This window comes from Phaenicophaeus curvirostris, chromosome 3, assembly GCF_032191515.1.
Source record: "Phaenicophaeus curvirostris isolate KB17595 chromosome 3, BPBGC_Pcur_1.0, whole genome shotgun sequence".
NCBI classification, from domain to species: domain Eukaryota; kingdom Metazoa; phylum Chordata; class Aves; order Cuculiformes; family Cuculidae; genus Phaenicophaeus; species Phaenicophaeus curvirostris.
Window position 1 is genome coordinate 96,196,499 of NC_091394.1, and position 18,329 is coordinate 96,214,827.

Below are 18,329 nucleotides of genomic sequence, written 5' to 3' on the forward strand. Positions count from 1 at the left end.
ACTGGATGATCTTTAAGGTCCCTTCCAACCCAAACAATTTCATGATCCTGTGATTCTCTAAATGCATCTTGCTTCATGAACGGTGATGAACACAAATTTACTATTCAAGATTCTTTCCTGCTAGGATGCTAGTTTCTCTAGCTACACTCCCAAAACATTTCTTCTGTAATACATAATACACTGTACCAAAGAACTGTGCTGGTTTTTAGGTTTTATTCCAGACAACACTGATCCAGAATTACTTTACTTTGACACCACCACTGAGTGTCACATGACACTTCCAAGCAGCTTGTATATCAATGGGAATTACGTCCAGTGACTTAATGAATGGCACTGATAAACTATATGCTGTTTTATTCACAAGAAAACCTATGATACTCTCTGTCTTAATAGATAATTATTTTGCATTTATGTCTCAAGAACATAGATAGGGGAATACCTAAATGTATCAAAATCTGATGTCTTCAGAGGCTTTATAAAATGCCACCATGTCCAGGTTCATAGAAGGGGAAAAGCAGCATATAAATGCTGTCTTTTTTACTAGTTTTGGACATACAACATTGCCATAATTATAGTAGCTGTGTTGTTTCAGCAGAAAAACAAATTTGTTAAGACTGAAAAGGCAAAGAACGATAACAGCATTTTAATATGAGTAGTGAAAGTGATGATCTGTCTGTTGTTTTCCAACATCAGAGACCTCTTTCTCAAACTTTCTCTTTTGCATACAGCTTTAAAGCTTTAAAATCTTCACAGAACAATTTGAGACATACAGATCATTGTTGAATCAACATATTCTAGCATAGAACTGGTCACTGAGGACCTGCTTGTGCCCCACACATTAAGGTCTGCACTCAGCAGTAGCAACCTTGCTCATTTCCTCATCATTCCCAGGTCAAAAGGAATTACTCTTCAGAGAAGAACAGACTATTTTTACTTTGTCAAAAAGCACCATACATCCTCCCTAAACTGACTTCATTGAAAGTCCACTTACTTCAGAGCCAAGGAGCATCAGGATGAACAATCCTCTCCCCTGGATTGTTCTTCTTGTCCTTCTCACAACACCAAGATCTTACTGATTTTAGGGGCTTGATGAGACAGATAATTCAAGCATTGCCAACTGAAAATGTCAGGTGGAGTGACATGAAAGCAGTTTGTAAATCTGTGTCACTCTTAGGAAGAGCCTAATCCTCTCTTTTCCCACCGCCTACTGATTTATGCCTCAAAGAGCCTTTCTGAGCCACTCACTTTAGTCCAAACATCAACTCCTCCCTCCAACAGACAAAACTGCTCCTGAGCAAAAAAGACTGCTGTCCTGAGATTGTCCATAAAGAAGAGGACACTTACCTCTGAGTCATTCAATAAGATTTTAGACATACACTATGATAAACTTTTCCAACTTGGAAGCTAAATTTTAGGCCACTATCATGATTCCAGCTGAAATTTCTTCTTCTTTTCACATGGTCTTTTCTTAAGTACCTGTGAATGACACGGTATAAGAGGCCAGAGAGCCCATTGCTCTGAATCACTATGGCCACTCTTGTCTTGTTTCTAGTAGTTCAAACTGAATGCACTGAAGAATTTCCTCTTCTGTCAGGTCCTTAGAGGTGTGTCATCATGGCTAAATCTTAATGGAATTGCAAAGCATAACTAATTAAAGTTTGCAGACTGCTTTGGGAAGCTCAGATCAAAGCCTTGACCTCCATTTGAAGGGTCAACACTGTGTAGAGCCATTCAGTAGGAGTACTTATCTACCCATTGCAAAGAAACACTGTAGAAACCTGAGAGGGGATGAAGGAAGTTGCTGACTACTCAGAAATCCTACTGACTTTGGATTCCAATCAATGAAATCAAGTTACTATATGTTAATTGAGCTGCAGGAACTGTCTACATGTGGATTTTCAAACTAAGGCAAAGGCAACATAATACATCCTCCCTTAGCTCTCTTTCACAGTAGAATTAATGACCTGGCATTATGTGATACTTGTAAAGACCAAATAACATGCAGATGGACAACAATCAAGGTCGGCCTGAAATGCATTCAACCACAGCAACCTTACTATGTGATGTCCCATCAAGATAGTCATCTGTCTAAGGGTTTTGGAGGACCTGTGTACACTGATGAAAACGCAGAGAGCTTTTTATAATTTATCTACCCATTTAATGGCCCTTCTGCCTTTCTTGCCTTGTTACATTGAAGAATCTTTTCACAGAATGTAGACTTTCATGTCTTAAAATTTCATTTTCTACTGGCAATCATTCCTATCTTCTACTTAACTTGTATCTCAGATTTTATATGGCAGTTGGGAAAATAATTTAGCTAAGAAGACGAGTGCAGACAAGGCCATTGTAATCAGAAAAATCTTCAGGAATATAAATGTCAGCTTAATTTAAGAAATTGGGCCAAATCTGAAAACCAGGTCCATTATATATTAATCAGTAAAAATACAGATCTCATTTTTGACTCGTTTAAATTTGAAATACAAAAGTTACTGCAGAATCACGATATACCTTTGCCTTCTTGCCAGAGCAAAAATTGAGCAAGGATGCCAGGATCAAATTAATTAATTACAGACTAAAAGACAAGAATTTCAATGACAATAATTGACACTTGACTATAAAAGCAGGAAGCTTTTCAAACTACTAGGACACAGGGAAAAAAAAATACATATATAGTAGAGTTATTGATTCCTGATTGTGCTGCAGAACAAACATGGTAGTAATGCCACAGTCAGAGCAGAGTAGTGAAATATTTTAGAATTTGATTGACAGCTGTCAAAAATATTACGACCCTTACAGGGCTTGAGAGACTGAAACAATCTTGAAAATGGAGCCACTCACCCAGTTATTAAGCCGTATATATAAATGCATGGTAAAACCAGAGAAATTAAGTAAAGTCAGCCCCACGATATCAATTTAAAAGGTAAAAGCAATACACTGAAAAAAACCTGTCAGTGTTTTGCCCTTATTTGCAAAGTTCATCAGGTTGGATTATTGTTCTGTTCAACATGAATAGGAGATGCTGTGCTCTTAAAGCCTGAAATTGCCAGGCAATAGATGCACTGGGCAAATGTCAAAATTTCTATTGCAAGTGTCAGAAGAAGGTGCTCAGACTTGTCTACTGGCAAAGAACAACAGAACTGTAAATGCCAAGTATCAGAATGCCACTTGTCAATCTCTCCCCTTCTGCCACCTACGGCCCTTCTGACCCTAACAGACTGGGGCTCTGATTGCATTTGTTGGTGGCTTATTGATGTGCCCTGCCTTGGAAGAACTTCCTCTTGGTTCCATGTGGTACTTTCTGCCCTACCTGGATGTCTGATGCTATGAAGGAAAGGTGAGGCATTAATGACATCAAAAGGGGCTAAGGATTTCCTAGCCATTTTGCAGAAAGATGTTCTGCTGTCCTGGTTTCAAATTCTGCGATTTAAAGCTCTAAGATGAAGATGCTCTTTACTTCTCTAGGCCACATTCCTCTGCTCCTCCAAATATGAACAGTGACTACAAGTGCAGGTTTTGTCATTCCTACTGCATTACAAGGGACCAGAGGTACAGCACAGAGGGATACTGTATTGCATGAGGTACAAAAAAAACCCCAACAAACCAAACCAAACCTAACCCAAAAAAACCTTAAGGTCCAAAAGTAAGGGGAAAAAAACAACACCAAAGATGGACTGTATAAAATCAGCTCTCTGAACCTCATCCTCATTAATCGGGTTACAAAAAACATTTAACCACATAATAAACCCATAAATGAGTTACACAAGGAAAGATATGATTGCAAGGGAGGGGAAAAAACAACATAAATTAAAATAATATTTTCTATTTTTCTATAATAATTAATTCAATTTAAATTCAAAATAAGATAGCTGCATGTTCAGGAAACAGATACCTGGAGCCTGATTATTGCATTTCCACATGGACTATGGCCCTGCTTTGGGGCCAAGACGGATATTTAGCTGTGCTTTCATAGAATCACTGAATCACAGAATGATTTGGGTTAGAAGGATCTGTGGTAATCATCTAGTTCAACTTCCCTGCAAAAGCAAGTTCACCTAGAGCAGGTTACATAGGAACATGTCCAGGCATTAGAGATTACATTTTGATTGTAATTAGAGTACAACTTCTTGCTCAGGATATTTCACATTTAAAAAGTTTATGATGGTACTAAATACAGCTGGTCAAATTAACAAGAAAGGAATGCATTAATTGCTGTTAAAGGTTAAATAACAACTTCCTGGATCATTAGAGCTTTTGAGCTTCAAGTCACTGAAGGTTGGAAGGATATTCTGTTGAATGCTCACTTGTGCACACACTTGTTCTGCTCTTCCATTTCTTAGCATCACTGTCAATCATTGCATCAGCTACCAAGAAGGTAAGACTGGAAAGAACAGTAAGTCCATAGGGTTTAAGGAATCTATATAACAAAGTCCATGTACTCAGTCCAGTAACCTTTTTCTGACTGGTGTGTCTTGCAAGCAGAGGAGGCACCGTCTGCTGCAATGACTTCTCCCAAGAAAAGGGCACAGAGAAGTCAAGTCATCTTTCCATCTCTCTTTTTTGGCTAAATAGATCAAAATTATTAAGTCGTTGTTGGAAAGCGTATTTTCCAACCGCTAAGTACATGTAGCATCTTCCTCAAAGTTCATCAACTTCTTTTCCCTCTAAAGAATTAAGATCCCAAGGGTCTTGATTGTCACTTTGTATAATTGTGCACTCATCCAAATGAGTCAAAAAGAGGATGCAGAAGGTCCATATAGGCTAAGAAACCTTCACATTATACAAAGACATAGTTAACAGAGGGACTTTTTTCAGACTGCTGCTCTGATACTGTACTTTTAAATGGTTTCTAATATTGTACTATAACAGCAAAAAGAGCAGCTGCAGTGTTACTACAATATAAGCAATGTGGCCCAAAAGTTCCTGGGCTATTTTCCTGAGGTGTCAGCAAACAAACACACAGACATAAGTCCCCAGGAGTTTCTCCATGTCCTCTGTAGATGCTCTACTCTTCCTCTGCTAGACAAATCTGCCCCAAGGGAGCAGTGACATACTTACAGCAGGGGCCTCGACAGACAGAAGTCAGGGCTCAGAGCTCTCCTGAACAGCTGGTCTCTTTGCACGCACTGAGCCAGCAGCCGATGATGCCACAACTGCTTGAGAAACTCATGGGAAAAAGTACTTTCATTTTTCAAGATTCATAAATTGATCTTTCCTATGGAAGGAATGGGCTTGTCTGCCAAAGTCATGTCTGATTGGTGCTATTATTTCTTTCCTTTAACTCACTAATTAGTGGCCTTCAGACTTCTTAACATGACTGCACATGCGAAAGTTAAAGGCTACTTTGAATATCATGTAAATAGGACTTGAACTACTTAAGCAGGGTGGCCGGTGCTGTTTCTTTTGGCTGCTCACTGATCCAGGACAGAACAAACTCTTTGATAATGTATTAAATGGAAGTTCTGGCCAGCTATTACTAAACTCAGCATTTTATTCAGTTATGTGACTTGTGCCAAACAGAGTATTTTATAACTAGTTCCAAAATTGCTTTTTTCCCTTTATTTTCTCTGAACAGTCATGTAGAGCTGTTATACGTTAAACCCAGCTGTTCTTCATCTCCCTGAAGTATGTGAGACAGTTTTATATGAAACAGTTTGTTGAGGTAGTTGAAACTTTTAATCCACTGATATTTTAAAATCCATTTGTGCTTCAATTCAGAATAGAAAAAAAAATCACTATGGACATGGAAATTCCGAAAACGTTCTGTTTCAGATATCTTTAAAACATAAATGTGAAATCTGCTTCGCAGAATTTGAGGTCAATGCAGATTAAGAATACTTTATAATGATCAGAAAGCATACTTGTTCTAACACAACTCAATGCAGGCTTTGCCTACATTTGTACTGTTGGAGAGTAACTAATGTTTTAGAACCTTAATAATTAATTTCACAACTGATGATGAAAAGTAGAGCATTATATTTTTCCTAGGGCTTTCATTAGTGTCTCTAGGTTCACTTCCCTCAAGACATAGATCTCTTAACAGAAGATTAACTCTAGTTTTCCAATGGACTTTTATTGTAAGAATATTTAGGTTCTCCGAGTTTCTCCACTTAAGGGATTTAAAATGTGTCTAGATTTAGTCAATTGTTGATAAGATTTGTGATTTCTAGTAGACAGGAATATTTAACTACATATAAAAGAGATTTCATTATATTATAGTTTATCATGATAGATCACAATTTCACATCTGAGTAATACAGAGTAAAACCAGAGTAATGCAACTAAAATTGTTGTAGTTGCTCTAGATTTAAATCAGCAGGACAGATCACTATCTACAACCAGAAGAAGAGTCTGTTATGTAAAAGAGGGATAAAAATTTAGAGAGAAGTAATATCTATCACTCTATACACATATATATGACACAAGAACATCCATATTCAGTCAGCCTAAAGGTCCATGTCACTGATATCCTCACTTCAGTGCTGGCCAAACACCTAATTAAGCATGCAAGTATAATCAACCATTCTATGATTTACATCTCTTTTCCTAGTAATAATATAGAGCTTATGATCATCCTCATCCAAAATCAGTAGGATGGTGCTTGACATCCTTCAAGAGATTTTTTTCTTGCCTGCATTTGTACAATCCTTCTTGTACACAAATTTTGGCATCCACAGTATCATGCCAGAAGGAGTTCCAAAGTACAGCTTGTGTGAAGAACAGTTTTTCTGTGACTGTTTTGAACCAATTCTTGCTAGTTTCAATTCAGAGCATGATGCAGAAAGAAGGCACATTAAAGGGCAATGACTTCAGCCTCAGGTGGGAATACAGCATTTATGAGAAAGACTGAACTCTTGAGGAACAAAACAATAAACAAAATCTACCAAACCTTTGTGCTTTCTCTAGGGTAGTTCCAGAGTATAGTACAGACTAAGAAATCTCTGCTTAAATTATTGTTGAAGGTCCCAGTGAGCTTCAGTATAATGTGCTATCTACAAAGTACAGGAGTTATAGCACATACACTTTATGCAAATCTCGGGGGACACGAGAGGTCTCTAAATCAAAAGTTGTCCCAAAGCTCCATTGCCTTGGCTTCAGGGCTCCTATTTGATGGAAAAGTCCTACTGATGCTCTTGCATTCTGGCTTTACCAGTCCAGAGCCCTGCTGTGGCAGAGGGCACACAGACTTGGAATACCAGAGCCCTTTGGACAGTAGAAATTGTGTAAATCTGATACTCCCTTCTTGAATAACGGCTTATTGACCTTCTAAAGAAACAGACATACAGAAACGCTTTGTATGAGACAGAGATTCTGGAAATAACTTCTAAGTCTTTCCCTCCAAGTAATGAGTTGAAAAAAAACAAAAGAGGAAAAGGAAAATTTTTTTTGGTCCTGTGCTTTACATTTAAGCACATTTCTTACAAATAAAACATACTATAGCTTGAACTTCACAAGTGGCTTTGATGTCTCAACTACCTTGATAAGGTTACAGCCGAGTCTCTCAACTATGAACTCATATTCCTTTTAGAGGTAGATCCAGAGCAAAGATCATCAGAAACCCATTCTTATTTTTGTCCGTAATACATTCTCTAGCTGTTTGTCTTCCTGCTTCTCAGAAGATCTTCTCTCCAAGGTCTTTTTGGAAAAACTCAGAAGGTAGGTGCACTTTGGAAAAACTCAGAAGGTAGGTGCACTTTGGAACATCTCATCACATCTGTGGTTTGATGGATTGACCTCAACTCTGCTTCAGTCTGAGGTCTTTAGCACCACTTCTGCATCTCTAATACATGTGGATTTAGGATTCCTAATTAAAATTATTATGAGATCGATATAAAATGAAATACAACACAAACAGCAGAGAAAAAGATATTTTGTTTGAATACTGCCTTGGCTGACATTTAGGATCCCCTAAGGATGCTATTTCTGAGCTCAGATACCTCTTAAAGGAAATTATTGTCATAGGCAAGACCTGAATATGCAAGACAAGATACATTTTTCTTACCATTACCAGCTTCCTAAACTGTCTCCCAACCGTACTTCAGAGTATGAGAAAAGACTTAGTTAAAGGATTTTACCTGTGGAAACCATAGCCAGATCAGTGCTTGACAGAGACTGCAATGATTATGACAATGAACAGCAGAACAGCTAACGCAACAGAGAGAAGGTAGCACTTCATCTTCCTGGCTCGTAGCTAAAAGAAGAGAAAGACAAAGAAATGAATGCATGGAGATTTAATAGGACTATGGAGGAAAATTTGCTATTTTTTACATTCTATTTGAAACAAGTCAACAAAACATGGAAAATTTGTCTCTTTTTTTTCAGATTGACTCATCCATCTGCATGATCCAGATTCTTCCTTTTCTGTGAACAGCCCCCTTAAATACAATTACCTTCTCTACAGTACTGTCTTCCTGTTTAATCATCGTTTATGTCACAATAAATTTCTAGACTGAGTTTGGAGGGCTGCAATTGGGTGAGGCTACTCAGTTCAGTTTTTGGTCTGTCGGTGTGTGAAATTTGCTTTCTGGCTGCCAGGAGAAAAATGTCTCCTGTAAGATAAGTCTCTCTCCACCCTGATGTGCAATGAAATCCAGCTAAGCAATAAGGCAGGTTGTTTACAGGGTAAGCAAACTTACCTCCAACATCATGCACCTTGATTTCACTCAAATTAACATGTGGTAAAAAAGATTCTACAGGGTTTTAATTTTTATGTCTGTTTCTACTTAAACCCACAAGATTTCCCAGTAACCTCCACAGACATAATGTTTCTTGTTTCCATCTAAAATCTTTTGCAGATAGTTTAATTCCTCTTCCTCCAGTTTGGATGGATGTTTCCATGATCCCACAGTGTCAGTAATCCTCATAGCTGACACGTTAAAAAAGTAACTTCATTGAGATACAGAGTCCACTCAGACATTGTCTTCAAGACCAGATCAGCCAGTCCTCCAGCCACACAGCTAGATAACATTATCCTGATACAATAAACCAATTGCTTTTGTCCAGAGCTCTTTACCTTTCTTACAACTGAAGGAGCACTTTCACAGAAGAAATGGTGTTAATATCACTGCTGTTATCTAGTTTCCCTTCCTTTCTTCCCCTAATTGCTGTAATAAGCGCTCCCAGTCTGCCTCAGATCCTTCCCTAACTGTTTCACACCACTCTGCACCACACTGCGTTTCCCATAGAGCCGTATTTCCTCAGCTATTTTGTTCTACAGATGCTTTGGCCTCTTACACTGAAAATGACAGAAGAACACTTTCTCCATTGGGCTCTAAAGCCCGGTGCTTCATTCCCTCACAACCATCCCAAAGACCATATATTTTGCTGTACAGAACTGGAGATGCGTTATGATGCATGACCTGTCCTTCCCTCCAGAATCAATTACCAGCCAAACTAGTGGGTTTTATCAAAATGTGGATTTCCAGATTATTATTTTTTAATAAATTCAAATGTGTTTTCCTACCTCCATAGCAGATAATCAACAATTCACCTTGATTCTTCCTTTCCTTTTCAATTACTTACACAGAAATGTTTCCTTTGGGTTTGCAAAAGTAGGTTCTTTACATATGTCATTCTATGTGCATGTGTTAAGCAGGGTTTTTGTTTTTGTCATGTATGCTAGGAAGAAATGTGTTTGTGTGTGATACTATTATCCCTCTCCCCTAGAACTCTGTTTGGGGTCACCTATTTGCTAACACTTTTCAATCATTTTACTGTGACTCTTGGAAGAGAATACAGATGGACTAGAGCTATGTCTCTCTTCAATGAATTATTTCACCTGCAGAATGAATCTCCTTCACAGTGGCTTTGCACTTGCAGCCTTCATATCTGGAGGGGTTACCCAAATGCATCATGAAAGCTGACTGCGTAATACAACAGCTATAGCATTCTTGTTTCTTTTAACCTCATTTAACTCCAAGTCAGACCAGGAAACCTCTCCTTAAAACTGCAGACTTAAAGCACCTAGATGTCCTTGTCCACTTCTAAAATGCCGGACCCTTTGTGTGGTCAGCAGAGGATGCTAATGGGTTATTTAGCTTCAAGCAGCATTTGCAAGTATTTTTAAGAGTTTCAAAGGCTGCACAGTTATCACTTCAGATGGCTTTTCCATCAAATGCTTTGCAGAGATTCCCTTGTTTTGCTTTTTCTAGCACTGCAAAGCCCTATCCACTCTTTTGCTCTTTATGTAGTCTTTTTCCAGCCACTCTTCTTTTTTATTTTTAACCAACATAAGACAAGACAATGGGTAGGAGAGGTGCAGGTATCTGGTTTACACTTTATGACCTTGTCTTGAGTGGTAAGTCAGGATAATGATTCCTGCTGTGTTTACAACACCACTGATTCGATTAAGTATTACTGTCCTTCACAGCCATGTAATCTGTTGCAGGACTCTCCTGTTCATTCCTAGTTCTTTCTTTGCTTTATATTTCAATGAGGAAAATGTTCAGTTCTTCAAGTCCCATTAGTCTCCAGTCATAAATTTGCACATGCTGGGGCAGCAGTAGAAACATATATTCTGAGCCCTGCCTGATCACAGCACCTTTTCTAAATAAACTGAGGAAGAGTGTCCATAAATCTTCTTTTTGTCACCTAGGCTGATATATCAGCAGAAGGTAGCAGTTAACCCCAGGCTACACACTCACATGTTGCTTCAGGAAGGGCTATGCTAACATCTCTTCATATATGACTTGACACCCCATGGAGTCCACCAGCCTGCGGACAAGCTTGTGTTTTGGTGAACTCTTGGGACCCATTCCAGAGAAATGTGAGCAGAGAGCAGTTTGGACAGGTTTCCTGTTCACCAGACAGGAACTGCAGACCATGGTATGGGAACCTTCACCTGAATATTACATAAATACACAGTAATAAACAGCATACACAATAACATTACATATCATGAACTCCAGTTATTATCCCTAGTTTAGGTTAACAGAATCTGATCGCCAAACTCAGATTATAAATGGTGCCATCACTGTCATTCATGGTTGGACTCGATGATCCGGTGGGTCTCTTCCAACCTGGTTATTCTGTGATTCTACAATTCTTGAGGGAAGCTGGGAGACAAAACCAAACACATCACAGAATCACAGAATCACAGAATAACCAGGTTGGAAGCGACCCACCGGATCATCGAGTCCAACCATTCCTATCAAACACTAAACCATGTCCATACATCTCTGTAGTGTTAATAACCCTAAGGCACCAACGCACACTGGAAGCACATCAACTTCAGAAAAGTAAACACATAAAAGCTAGTAAACGCTGGAGTTCACGTATCCCATGTGTGTATATATATATAGGTATTATTTTTTCCTGCTCCCTCGCAAGTAGGCTCTCTGCCTTATTCAGTAAATTCTGCTATGTACATCAATTTAGTTTACAAACTTATTTACTAAAGTGGGTTTTGGGACATCCATCTAAAGCCATGTTCACATGAGACCACGCAAATGTTTCACTGAAGATCAAAATCCTAGTTTCTCCATGGAAGTTCCATGACAGCAGAATCACATAATTAATACTTTCCATCCTAAGTGTCAATGCAGTGATGGGTCTATGCCCATTTTAAGGAAGGAAATGTACACCCATGTCATAGGGTGGAAGTATAGCGATGTCAAGCGAATTCCAGTTCTCCAAAAGAAATAAAGGAATAAGGAAAAGATACGACTCACGATGCCTTCCCTTGAATCAGGGTTAGTCTATACTTACATGGAAATGGTAATCCATTTCCAAACCTGTAACAGGAAGGTAAGGTAAGGTAAGTTCCTTACTGCCCTGAGATGGATACGACTAAGTTTCTGCCTCAAAATTAGTAGTCTCAGAACAGCGGGCCCACATCTGCAGAAAGTTTAAGGAGAAAAAAAAAACCCAAAACCACAAAAAAGAAACTACCTGTAAAATGAATCATTTATTTTACAGCATAATTCTTCAGGGAGCTTTGCATTTTTATAACATTTCCCACGCATCCAGCTAATCCACAGTTGATTTCACTCATCTTTTTCCAGCTCTTTCTCCTCTCAGCTGCTGAAGGCCTTTATTTCACAGTGTACATTAATGTTGTTCCTTATTGTCCTTGACTTTCCTGGGCTTCAGTACAGGAAACTGAGGTAACGTGACCTCCTTTCCATTCTTGCAACCTACCCCCATGACTGCTTGCAGGAGTAATTGGAAGACAATTTTGTCCAGCATCTTCCACTTGCTCCTGAACCATAAGCAGCTACTTACAAAAGAAGAGACATACCTAGGACTATTGGCACAGCAGAAGCAGAGAGTTGAAGGTTTCACCAAACACTCCTAGATGTATGACTGCTTTCTCAATTTTTTTTTTCCTGCTAAATTACAAGATTCTGTGCACACATAGGAGGCACTAGAATTTAACAAAACCTTCTAAAACACATGCTTCTCTTAGGGAAAAACTTCTCCTAAAACTCTGTTTTGGAAAACATTGACTGCCTTTAACTCTCACTTTAAATTAGTATCTACAGCTACAGAAATCAAGACAACAAACATAATTCAGGCTGAATTTGGGAACAGTTTAAAGCTACCAGAAAGTATTATTTTCTCCTAGAAACTATATGAGAAATAATTATAAGCAGTATGATCTGATTTTATTTTAATTATATTGGCTTATTGTGAACCCTGAATGGTACACTGCTGCACTGCTCTGGTTTTATAGCTCTGTCCCAACCTGTTGTAAGCCCATTTCCCACAACACCTAGAATTTGTTGATTAAATTTGAGCTAATCTATTTTCATTGTACACATTTTCCTAAGATGAAAAGAATGCAGTGTGCGACAAAAAAAACTCTAATCCATAAGATGTAATGGCTTTTTACAGTTATTTTTGCTAGGCTCTTGGGGTTTTTCAGTAAAAAGGAATAGGTAAGATATATTTTAATCCTGACAGAGGCTCTTTAAACACACATGTGAAATAGGAGTGAAAAGCAGCAAAGGAATGAGCAAGGCTATTTAGGGACACAGCTGAGAAGAAGCACTTTATATTGACAGGCAAACTGGATGTGACTAAGCCTGAAAGAAGCCTTTCCCTCATTGTTTTCTAAAAATAAGCTGCAAGTCATATTTTACAGCCTAGAAGATATTTATTTCTTGGGGGTGAAATGTGAAAGGTTGAAAGACATTTTAATTATGTCACAACAGATAGTTAAGTAATTAGATACCATTAAAGCCCATTACAGCCCCAGGCCCAGTAAAGCAAGTTTCATCCTGGAAATTCCTAACTGCAATTACAAGGAGGAAAGAAATGTTTCCTTGCTAAGGATTCAAAAGCCAGCAGGAACAACGCATACATAACAGGAGAGGTCAGAGGAAACTATTTTTCCTGTATTTATATAGAACAGAAAAAAATGAGTCAAACCAGTAAACATTGATTCATGTATGGAAAACCAGCATCATGCTGCCCTACCCTCTATAGATTGGTTACACCACCCACTGAAAGGCAGGAAGGTTAAGATTTCACAGCCAGCTCTGCTAAGGAGCGGCAAAGCCCTAGAAATGGGCATTTTAGCTCAGACTTGGACCTGTACTGAAACAGCTGCTCTGTTTTGGGAACCTCAGGGCATATGACACTGCTTCAGAGCAGAGACACACTTGACGACTCCACGGTTCTGGCATTTTCTAGGTCTTCCACAAATCCAGCCAGCAAATATACCTACAAAATGACTGAATTTAGAAACCACACAGTAACAGCCTCCAGTTATCAAGTCAGGTCCTTTTCAAGGCCTCTCTTGGGCAATGAAAACCCACCTTGATTAATTTTCAAGTACTGTTTCCCTCATTGTAAGATTAACAAATCTGTTAGACATAAAATGGTACACTTTATATGCAAATCTCTGTAGAGAGAGTTTTGTGACATTAAAGAGGTTCATATAATTTTGTTCACCCTGCCCTTAGAGGTCACTTGGAATTGCACAAAAGCATTTGTCTATGCCCTTAATATGCATTTTGAAAGCTAATTTGAGGTTTGCTGGATTTAGAGCCCAGGTCTTTAATTATGTTTGGACGTGTTTATACAGAGAAGATATTATGAATCTGAAACTACTGTCATTCCAATATACACTGGCAGAAACTCTGCTGAAGGCTCTGGAGTTCTCATGAGGGCGGAAAAGGAAATATTGGAGTAACATAGAAGAAAATCAGACTTTGTAGATACGTGTTTCCCTCCAAGCATTATGTAAACATATAGAGGGAAAAACTCCCTTTCCACTTGCACTAGTGTTTTTATCATTATTGTTTTTGTTTTATATTTCAATTGCATTAATAAGATCCCTCAGCTAAGTCATACACAATCACCTCTGATAAGAGAGTAAATACACTGTGTTATTGCAATAGAAGTGAAGAATATGACCTTTAACGTGTGTACAAATTAAAATGCATTGACCAAATTTGGTGACCTTTATGGTAAAGCTTCCTTATAGAGTACCAATGAATTTGCTATTAAATATCACTGCTTCTGCAGACAGCCTAGAAAAGGCCAGTGAGATTATTAAGCACTTTCAGTGTTTTTAAATGAGAACAAGGCAGACAAGTTACATATGAGTAAAACATACACGATATGAGAGCAACAGGAAAAAGCCAGCCTGTACCAGCAAGGAACTATGACTTTGCTTTGACACATTGTTTTTGTGCCTTTACTTCCACATCATTAGTACCGGTGTCAAATTTTCCTTTATGGTGCTGTGTTTACTTATTTGCCACTTTCCACAATTTCTGAGGTGTCTTCCCATTCGCCATTAGTCGCTTCATGATTCCCTTTCTACTCATTTATCTTCTTTGCATATAATACAGGTGAAGCCAACTGACATCAGCAGGTATGGTTCCCCAGCATACCCTACTGTAAGACTATTTTCTGCCACATATATATTTAGCCAGTGATAACTATTGAAGATTAAATTTTTCATACCTGTAATCTACCTCAAGCTGTTTTGTTTAAATGAAATTATTGCAACCAAATCAAAGAAAACAATTGAAAATTGTCCAAGTATCATACCCTGAAAAAGATAATGCAAATAAGGGGATTGAGTGAACCCTTAGTACACTTGCAGATGACACCAAACTGGGCAAGAAAGTCGATCTGCTGGAGGGCAGGAAGGCTCTGCAGAGAGATCTGGACAGGCTGGATTGATGGGTACAGGTAAACTGTGCACACTTTAACCAGACCAAGTGCCAGGTCCTGTATTTCAGTCACAATGACCCCACAATGCTACAGGCTTGGTGATAAATGGCTGGAAAGCTTTCTGGTGGAAAATGATTGGTGGGGTGCTGGTTAATAGCCAGATGAACATGAGACAGCAGTATGCCCACGCGGTCAAAAAAGCCAACAGCATCCTGGCTTGTATCACAAATAATGTGGCCAGCAGGACTAGGAAAGTTATTGTCTTCCTGAACCCGGCATTGGTGAGGCCACACCTTGAATCCTGAGTTCAGTTTTGGGCCCCTCACTATGAGAAGGACGTTGAGGTGCTGGAGTGTGTCCAGAGAAGGTCAACAAAGCTGGTGAAACATCATCTGGAGCACAAGTCCTACGACCAGCAGCTGAGGGAACTAGGGTAGTTTATCCTGGAGAAAAAGAGGCTGAAAGGAGATCTTACCACTCCCTACAACTTCCTGAAAGGAAGAAGAGACCAACACCTACCGAACTACAACTTAGTGAGGTAGGTGTTGGTCTCTTCTCCAAAGTAACAAACGATAGGATGAGAGGAAATGGCCTCAGGTTGGACCAGGGGAGGTTTAGTTTGGATATTAGGAAAAAATCCTTTACTGAAAGAGTGGTGAAGCATCGGAACAGGCTTCCCAGGGAAGTGGTGGAGTCACCATTCCTAGAGGGGTTCAAAAACATGTAGATGTGGTGCTTCGGGACATGAATTAGTAGGTAAGGTGATGCTGGGGTGACTATTGAACTTGAGGATCTCAGAGGTCTTTTCCAACCTTAAAGATTCTATGATTCTAAATTTTTCTCTAGTGTCTCCATGCTTTGGAGAAAGATGGAGAATGTGAGGAGGAATAGGGAGAGAGTAGCTTGTCTAATCAGTGAGGGTTTAGTGTTTCTAGTATATTTGGCTCAGGTTGAGAAAGGTATGTCTCTCAGTACTCCACCCTGTACTGCTCCTGTACTCGGCACTGGTGAGACTGCACCGCGAATACTGTGTTGAGTTCTGGGCCCCTCACCACAAGAAGGATGTTGAGGCTCTGGAGCGAGTCCAGAGAAGAGCAACAAAGCTGGTGAAGGGGCTGGAGAACAAGTCTTATGAGGAGCAGCTAAGGGAGCTGGGGTTGTTTAGCCTTGAGAAGAGGAGGCTGAGGGGAGACCTCATTGCTCTCTCTAACTACCTGAAAGGAGGTTGTAGAGAGGAGGGTGCTGGCCTCTTCTCCCAAGTGACAGAGGACAGGACAAGAGGGAACGGCCTCAAGCTCTGCCAGGGGAGGTTCAGGCTGGACATCAGAAAAAAAAATTAATGGAAAGGGTCATTGGGTACTGGAACAGGCTGCCCAGGGAGGTGTTTGAGTCACCATCCCTGGAGGTATTTAAAAGATGGTTAGACGAGGTGCTCAGGGACATGATTTAGTGACAGATAGTAACAGTTGGACTCAATGATCCAAGAGGTCCCTTCCAATCTGGTGATTCTATGATTCTAAAAATCTAATTCTTGTACACTTTTGACTAGTTCAATATCTGAGATAATTTTCACAATCTGCAACAGCCTTCTATCTGGATGAGGATAGGAGCACAACATTTCCTTTGTTGGTTTGCCTAAAAGCAAGCAGGAGTTGACGTTAAGCCTGTACACATAGATTTAATTGCTGCATTTTCTAACTTCTGAACGCTTGAATTAGCAGTCTTAATATTCCCTTAATATACTTGTTTTTTTAATGGCTGAGACATCATTTGTAATAACACATGATAATGGCTTACATTTCTATCAAGTCTTTCAAGGCAGCAGGCCTCCAATGTGATTTACAAATTCACTATAAAGAGGATTATTTCTTTCCCAGCACTGGAATGAAGCCACCTACCTCTGGCAGCTGTTTAAATTCTACAGAGCAAACCTAGCCGGCAGTTTAAAGCAGGTAATGACTATTGTGTGTACCCGAAACACCAGAGAGCCTGCCTTTTCCCCAAACAGAATTTGCCCAAGGTAGCAAAGCAAATGCCCTTATACTTTTGAAGAAAACACCCTGAGATGCTTAACAGCTCCACACGGGCAGACTCACAGAGACTTTAAATCCCTCAACAATTTAAACCCAGAAACACAGTTGCAAGTGAGCAGAGAGAGAAGGATTCGGCCACATTAAAACAGTGCTGTACTCAGAGAAAGCGTTCTTACTGAGCTGTGCTTATTAGTTAGCTTAACACTGTCATACGAATAGGACTGCTTGGCTGCATTGGTAACGTCAGTCTTTGGGTCACTGTGTTTCTGACCTCAACCCTTTGAGCCTAGCAGTTCGTCCAGCTTTCAACTCACCTCACTTATCTAGTCTCTATGTCATCATTTTTCCTATGAGGGAGTTATGGTGCAGAAAGCCTTAGTTGTAGAAGCAGCTGAGGAAAGATTTAGCTCATTTTCTGTCCTGAAAAATGTCTAGATTTCCCAAATTGGCTCCTTTTACCAATAACAAATAGATCAAAAGCACAAACTTATAAAGACCATAGCCAAAGAAGGTGTATAGTCTGGTTAAACTCTACTGAAGTTAATGGAATTACTTTGTTAAACCTTATGAAATTCTGATGCAAAGATGATAATAATTTTTCCTCAGTACCATACGTGGAGCTATACGAAAAGTTTTAATTTGAAAATTCTGATAAAAAGATCTTCAGATCCTCAAACAAATGCAAGTTCCAGATAAAGAAAACAAAGGTACTTTTAGGGGTAGAGGAAAAAAAATCATATAACAATATTGTTCACACTGGGACTGAAAGAAACGATTTTCTGTCTTCAAAGCATATTGTTCTTGAACTAAGACTTGCTTTCAAATCTCAGCAGTAATTAAGACAAATTACCTTCAGTGTAAGTCTTCAGGCATTAAAGAACAAACTGAAGGTTTTAGCTGGTCTGATTCTATCACCAGAAGGCAGCTGTATGCGTAAACACCAGTCAGTACATTACAGTAACTGATCCATGAAAAAGCTCCTCCTAGTGCTATGAATCATAAGTAAAACCAAATTTTGGAACAGGTTCCAGGAAATACTGTGCTATCAACACCTCAGAAAGTCAGCAGTAGGAGCTGATGAATCTCCACAGTGAAAATGACAAGGAATCGTAGTAGGTAATTTATGTTTTTATTTTCATTAGACCAATTGATATGACTGGGGGGAAAAAA

The 18,329-nt window shown here is 39.2% G+C and overlaps 1 protein-coding gene across 6 annotated transcripts in view; it reads right to left on the bottom strand.

Annotated features, from left to right (window-relative positions):
• Window positions 1–18,329, bottom strand: part of TSNARE1 (t-SNARE domain containing 1) — a 519,305-nt gene that overhangs the window by 65,856 nt on the left and 435,120 nt on the right. For all 6 annotated transcript variants that reach the window (XM_069854776.1, XM_069854772.1, XM_069854771.1 and 3 more), the window contains one exon: window positions 8,073–8,188. In XM_069854776.1, coding sequence (XP_069710877.1) covers window positions 8,093–8,188 — 96 coding nt within the window. In that variant the 3' untranslated portion in view covers window positions 8,073–8,092. The remainder of the gene's footprint in view (window positions 1–8,072; window positions 8,189–18,329) is intronic.